Source organism: Malus domestica, chromosome 14 (genome assembly GCF_042453785.1).
Source record: "Malus domestica chromosome 14, GDT2T_hap1".
Taxonomy (NCBI): Eukaryota; Viridiplantae; Streptophyta; class Magnoliopsida; order Rosales; family Rosaceae; genus Malus; species Malus domestica.
This window is the reverse complement of record NC_091674.1, coordinates 788,671-796,264: the sequence shown is the minus strand read 5'-3', so window position 1 is coordinate 796,264 and position 7,594 is coordinate 788,671. Positions and strand designations below refer to the sequence as shown.

The 7,594-nt window shown below is 39.0% G+C and overlaps 1 protein-coding gene across 1 annotated transcript; it reads right to left on the bottom strand.

Moving 5' to 3' along the window:
- Window positions 1-227: 227 nt before the first annotated feature.
- LOC103453907 (protein EMSY-LIKE 1-like) lies at window positions 228-6,142 on the bottom strand. Its single transcript, XM_008393499.4, has 9 exons — window positions 5,920-6,142; window positions 3,788-3,954; window positions 3,466-3,575; window positions 3,158-3,341; window positions 2,957-3,043; window positions 1,608-1,847; window positions 873-941; window positions 698-755; window positions 228-617 (listed from the first exon to the last, which is right to left on the bottom strand). Exons 1-9 carry the CDS (start codon window positions 5,921-5,923, stop codon window positions 502-504), a joined length of 1,035 nt encoding a protein of 344 aa, XP_008391721.3. The 5' UTR covers window positions 5,924-6,142; the 3' UTR covers window positions 228-501.
- Window positions 6,143-7,594: the final 1,452 nt, after the last annotated feature.

Sequence of the window (7,594 nt, the reverse complement as noted above, 5' to 3'; positions counted from 1 at the left end):
CTGGAAACTCAAATGGAAGGGCTTTCAAATGATATATGGCATGAAGGTTGAGTACAGTTACTGAACTCGAAATTTGGACCGCAACAAGGTTGATTCTAGTTTCCACACAACATCGAAGCTCTGTGGTATTTTGCTGATATATGTTCACAAATTTTTTTGTTGATGCACAGTTTGCTGTATTGGAACTAGACACCCAAAACTGAGTTAGTTTTGACGACAAACTGAGATAATGCACGAAGATACCACTATTGAGTAATTAACATCAAAGTCTTAAGTGTTCAGTTCATATTGGTTACCTGTTAGGACTACGCAAAATAGCAAGAAGTGCCATTTCTGCGCGCTACGTTCTTGACAGCCTATATGATCGAAGGTATGTTGCGACAATGTCGTATTTACATGATTTCAAATCTCCAAAATTACGATGTCAAATTAACTATCAGCTTGCATGTCAATGAAGGGAATCCTAACTCTGAGAGAGAGCTTGAACTTTGAACAGAACTCTCAGTATGCCAGCCTACCAGCCTGTCCATACAAGTCATTGCGTATCAACATTGCACGTCCCATTCCTGGAAGCTCCTCATGAGGATACTTGTGCTGCATTTGCTTGGGAGAATCGGCTACAAACGGAAACACTTGTTAGTACTACATTCCAGAAGTCAAGGAGAAAGCAGAGAGCATTAAAGAGAGAAGTCCTAACCCATCTCTGACACATCAGGCAGTTTATCAAGTGCGTCGAGGATAGCTCTTTCGTGCTCCTAAACCAAATTAAACATTATTTATAACATTGTTTTCAATAGAGTTTAACAAGAATAGTTGAGTTCTTAATCACCAGATAATTGAATACAAACTGCAGGATGAGGCCTGAAACTTACTCGAAGGATTAGCTTTGCCTTTTCTATATGAAGTGGGACTACTCTTTCTTGACTTAGCAGCTTATAAGCCTGCCAGAAGCAAAACAAGCAACGTAAGCAAACTCATGACAAGCAGCTGCTTCTTGGTATATAATAAGGCATCCCGATAATCTGGACCACCAAACCAAGAAACCTGTGTAAATACCGTTCTAGAAGAATGCTCCATTATAAACGCATCTCCACAGATTCTCTGTGGCTAAGATCCCTTATAAATGAACAACTGACCACATGACAGGCATGCTTCATTTCCATGGAAACTTTTAGCAACAGACATGCTGATATAATGACACTTCGTATGAGAGATTTTTCAGTGTACATGGATATGCTGAAAAGTCTCCACAGATTTCTAGGTGTACTGGGAACATGGCCTGGTACACCAAGTGTCATAATACAAGTGGGGAGAAGTTTTTATTTTCAAGTGTCTATCCACGCATTTACAGGGAGCAACTGAAAACAACTTCATATATCCCGAGTTTGGGGTGCACAAGTTACCAATGTCAAGTACTGCGGAGAATCATATTGAATGTACCTAGGCAAAATTACACTTATTCATATTCTGCATCGTATTTTCAACTTCCCCTCTAAATACAGCACCCAAAACCAGTTGAAAATTACATACCGAAATTAACTCATGCAAACATTGGAAAAAGTAAATAGATAACTTAAGAAAACATGTGAAGACAACTTTTCCCTCACCTGATGAATAACTTGATCTGTAGCACGAATCCTAATAAAATCACAACTTTCCTTGAAATTATCAGAGCCAGGTGCGCGGAAACCTATCTTAGATTGGGGTTTTACCAGTCCAGTACTTCTGCTACCAGATGGAACCTGAGGCTGAGGATTATGACAACTTATATTCATAGCCTGCCTGCCTTTCTCAGAGGAGAGCATTGCCGGGTCGGTACTTTTATCATTGCTAAGTTGTCCTTGGTACTGTATGCATATTTTAAGAAACATCATTTAAAAGACCATAAGGAATCAAACGTAAATCTGAAACTCAACAAAGATAAAACGAACATGTCCTCGGTACAGGATGGTTGAGGTACAGGTAGGTCGTAGAATCAGAAAATCTAAGCCTAAAGAAAAACATACAACTAAGTAATATTGTCGTGATTACATACTAGCTTAATCAGAGATTAAATGGAAATCGAAACACCCACCCAAGGGTATAAATGGATCTTAGTTATAGGTATACTCTGCTAAAAACATACTTTCCTTTATAGGAAACCAATTTTATTAAAGAGAAAAAGAAATTACAAAAACAGGATGGGGGACAAGAAGTCTATCAGGAAAACGACTACTGAGAATATCAACTAATAAATAGGAATTCATGTTGTATAAAACTTACTAAGTTCATTATGCATACAATTTTAGTTTCTTACTTACAGCCTACTGCCAATAGTTACCTCCTGTGCTCATATATTATAATTCGAGTATTCAACGGAGAAATACTAAGGTAAAAAACATAACTTACAATTTAAATCCACGGAACAACACAACATAAAAAATAAGTCACCGAGTTGAATTCAACAGACTAGTTTTACCCATGTAAACATAAAAGACGTTAGGATAACCATATGCAATTGTTACTATCAAGAAAGAGCAGTAAATTATGATAGCCCCATACAAACCAAGATAGTTAAAGGAAGAGGTATTGTTGACAGAAATGAGTTGAAAATAAGACTCATCCACCTGACTTGACAGTACAGTTTACAAATTTTTAACCAATAATACAACACTAGGGGTATGGACACTTAAAGGTAAGCCTACTCTGTACCTTCTAAAATGAAATGCCCCACCCCTTATTACAACCACAACTCCCACATATGCCGCTAACTTTAGCATCATTGACTCGTGTGCATTGTGGACATATTTGTTTGCTTCTTAAAAAAGAGAGCTGTTCAGAGAGACAGCTCGTCTCTGTGTGTGTGTGTGTGTGTGAGAGAGAGAGAGAGAGAGAGAGAGAGAGAGAGAGAGAGAGATTGCATTTACGAGACAAACAATAATCAAGTATGCACCATTGCGATTGAATAAATACATGCCTTCAAGCTCACGACAAGGCTGTTTCCTTGAGTTAAGTTTTTTCCACGTTTGACTTTCATTCCATTAGTGTTTTTGGTGTGGGCATCCTGTCATATTTTTTAAGAGGATTACTGAGACTAAATATCATTCCATGATATGCAGAAGAGTGTGCTATAGAATAAATGTAACAGCAATATTCTGCTTGGAAACTTTCTACTCACTGGTGCAGCAGGAGCAGTTTCTTTACAAGAATGACTGTATGAGACACATTTCTGAGACTTTGAAACAGGAGGATGTGAAGTCTCCAGTTTTCTCGGTTCAGCATTGATCACTACTTGAGGAGGAGGATATCTAGGAGCATCCTCACTATACTCTTGAGCACAAGGGGCACCATTCCGCCATTCCCTGCATGACATACACATAAAAAATAAAATAGGAAGTCTGAATAAAATCATTGACATCTGAGTTATCATACCAATCACAAAACATGTGTCAGTCTACTGATTAAACAGGAAGAAAGTATGAGGACCTTATCACTTTGATTGACTGATCTGACTTAATCTTAATGAGCAGCTGTCCATGTTCATCATCTGTAATATTAAGTTCCCTCCGCAGCTCAGTCATAAGTGCCTCCCGTGCCTATAGAATAGAAGACGTTTTGGACATTAAGATAACAAAAGAAAGAGTGGAAAGGGAATTGTTATTAGCGCTCCGGAATTTTTTTTCTTCACAATAACGCTATTTAGGAGTGTTAATACCAATTTGCTAAAAAAATCAGAATAACACAAGGAAAAAGCAAAATGATTAGGAATTTCTACAGGCCAAAAAAAGGTTAACAATTAATAATTTACCCAAGTTAGGTTATTAGATTGAGCGCTAAAAGCCTTCAGAACAGCATGGTATGCCTCTGTTTCCAAATGGTGAATGTGAAGCTCCATATCCCATAAATCCTTTCCATGAGGTTTTGTTGCTGGAGACGTCCTTTCAGATCCAATGCCATGGTTGTGCTTGTGATTGCCTGATGAAAACATTCAAACATCATTTTTATTACACGGAGGTTTGATCCTAGGATCTCTACCCTCATCCCCACCCATCCCATACAACTTGAGCTACGGTAGAGGGCCAAAGGACAATTTAAACCCCCATTTGCCTCTTTTATCTGAGAAAGCCTAGTAATATATCAGTCTTAGTTGGGAAAACTTTTAGGAACAAAAAGGTTTACATTAATCACAGAACTGCTTATTTAAGCTGTTTTCATTATCTTACTGTTATAATTTCACTCAGATACCAATGAAGCATGTCACATCCCAGTCCGTACAGTGAGATATTGTCCGCTTTGTGCCACGCCCTCACGGATTTGTTCTTGGGCTTCCACCCAAAACGCATATCACTACAAGGGAGGTGGGCATGTACATATAAGGCACATCACCTCCTCTCCCCCAGGCGATGTGGGATCTTACAATCCACCCCCCTTAGGGGCCCGACGCCCTCGTCGGCACACTTCCAACCGGGGAGTGGCTCTGATACCAAATTGTCACATCCCAGTCCGCACAATGAGATATTGTCCGCTTTGGACCACGCCCTCACAGATTTGTTCTTGGGTTTCCACCCAAAACGCGTCTCACTGTAGGGAGGGTGGGCATGTACATATAAGACACATCACCTCCTCTCCCCTGGGTGATGTGGGATCTTACAAAGCATATCAAGTACAAGAAACTAATTACAAGTAATCATAGGAACGAATAAAACGAGCATCAGTTCAGCATTCGCTACAAAGTATTAATTTGCTTCAATGAAGAATTGCAAAAGGCGACCGGATTTATAAAGGCACAAGTGGTGCATTATGGAGGAATATAAGACCAATCACATTCTAGATTTACATTAAATCACAGAAGTGATGGTCAAAATGGAAGAAATGCAGATTAACCATGATCAACATCTCAACTTTAAGCATCACTTGTGCAGGGAAATCATACTGTGGTTTAACTAAAAACGAGACATCAGAATACATCAAATGGTCATAACCAACTACGAGCTCAGTCTGTTACTACATTATAGGTAAGAATTGGAACTCTGCAGGAAATATTCAGTTCACATAAGATCTTTAATAACTAACCAGTTGCAGGTCCTTGTTAGGAGTGGAGAAGAAATCTCTTTCAACAAGCAAAAGTTGAACAGAAAACAAAAACTCACATGCTCCATGAAATTAAGTTTGGTTAAAAGTCCCATATCTAGCAAAAAGGATGATTTGGTGGGAAAATTGAGCACCTCAAATAAAAGAAGTTTAAGAGCAGATTATTTAAATGAACATAATTTATATGACTCATTACCAATAAAAAAGGAAAATATGCACAAATAGAACCGTTTACAAATCTTCAGTAAAAAAATTAAACTCTTTTACTAAAGAACCACTAAACCAGCAATAAAACACATTTTAGTGCCATTTTATTGTCTATTTAATTAAAAAAAATCGCTTTTCAATTGAAAATTTGTAAAATGTTCTATTTGTGTATTTCCCAATAAAAGTCACTAAAAAAATGTGTCTTTCTTCTCCCCCATTTTTGCCCATAATTCTCTACATTTTGGGAGAGAAGACACCATGGTCACTATAAAATGCAGCCCCTAATTTCCAACCAAAAACGAAATTAACTTAGCATTAATTTAAGAGTCAAATATTCCCAAAAAATAAATGTGGGTCAGTCTTGTTACCAAGATTCTAGGCAACCAACAAGCATATCCCTCTCACATTTAATATTAAATTAATTTTTTTTTTTTTGTCAATGGATCAAAGAGAAAGCTTTGAAATGCCCAAAAAATCTCTCCCAAAAGGATTATTTTATTTCTCCTCACTTTCCATAAAAGTTGACATCCTTAAGCAAATAATACATTTTCAGAGCCACATTTCTGTGAAATCTGTTTGGTAACTGAGAAAACGAGAGAAGATGAAGTCGAAAGCAGTGAGTAGTAGAGGAAACGAACATACCCATTTCGTCTTGGAACGAGAAAATCCTAATGGGTGTCAGAAGATGGGCGGAGACTGGTACAGAGTTGCTTCGGCGGACGAGACGATCGGAAAATGTATGGAGGTTTGCTGCTGCGGTTAGCCTGGGTACTACATTCCCAAGTTATGACCGTGGTCTGTAGCAAGTCAAAATGTCACTCAATTTTCTTTTCTTCCTGTTAAGTGAGGTCACGAGTCTCATTTTGACTCGTTCAAAGAGTCCAACACAATTTAAATTCACTCAACAGTGGAAAATAAAATATTGAGTAACGTTTTGGTGTGATAATTGTACATTTTGAAACCATCAGTTTCATAGTATTTGAGTATCGTTTTGGTGTGATAATTGTACATTTTTGGTGTGACGGTTGTTTGTTTTATGTCATCGTCTCGGGACCATCAATTTCACAGTATTCGAGTAACGTTTTGGTGAGACAATTGTACGTTTTTGGTGTGACGGTTGTTTGTTTTATGTCATCGTCTCGGGACCATAGGATTGTACATTTTGGTGTGATGGTTGTTTGTTATGTCATCGTTTCGGGACCATCAATTTAACAGCGTTCGAGTAACGTTTTGGTGTGACGATTGTACGTTTTGATGTGACGGTTGTTTGTTTTGTGTCATCGTTTTGGGACCATCAATTTCACAGTATTCGAGTACCATTTTGGTGTGACGATTATACATTTTGATGTGACGATTGCAGAATTACATGAGTGGTATCATTTCATTGTATTTCGATTTTAATGCTATACCATGGTTGGGTGACATATTAACCACATCGCTTTCGGAAAGTAATATATGCACACATTTTTTCTCTTCTTACACCTTGTTCTCTTTTTTGGTGGTTGGAACAAACCCGTTGCACAAAGATACAGTCAAGAGTTAGGTCTGGAGTATGAAGAGACCAGTTGTTAGGCACACAACTCCGAGACGTATCATGCTTTAGCTGCTACAAATGGTTGGAAGCTTAGACAGCTCCCATTTTTTCTGATCAAGTCACAGACCGCCCTCCTCCCTTGACGGGATGTCTAGAAACGCTCGAGGGTTCTTCCATTCCTAATCATCCGAAACTATTTCGTCATCTGTTTCATCATCTGAGGACGATTCCATTCCTTCATGCATGCATGCAGCTCCACTCCCTTTCTCGAAAGCTCCATGAGCTTGCTCATTTCCTCCTCATAGTACGGAACCTTTAGTCGTCTTTGATGCTCCTGCCAACACGGCTCACAACCCCAAACCTCCGCTTTCTCATGCCGATTCTTCGCGCCTTCCCGAGCTTGAGACAAAACGCGCTTGACGTGAGCTCGGCTCGTCCGGCGGCTTTGCTTGGTTGCTCGTCTACTTCGATGTCAGACACGACAAGCAACTCGACATCCAAACCCTTGAGCTGAAAAAAATGATAAAAAATGGTAAGTATCCCCAGTCGCGCACGTTATTTGAAGCCAAAAACGAAAAGTGAACATGAGACTGATGAAGTGCATGCGTACTTGTGCATTGTTCTCGACATTCTTGAGCAAATGCAAGATGAAGTTGGCAGAACTGAACTGACAGGCCAGCGCTTGCCCTTCGCCTGACGTCGACGACGGAAATGAGGGAAGGGAATGGCTTGCTTTTGGACCTTAACAACGTCCACAAAAAGAACAAACGAGCAAATGCAAAA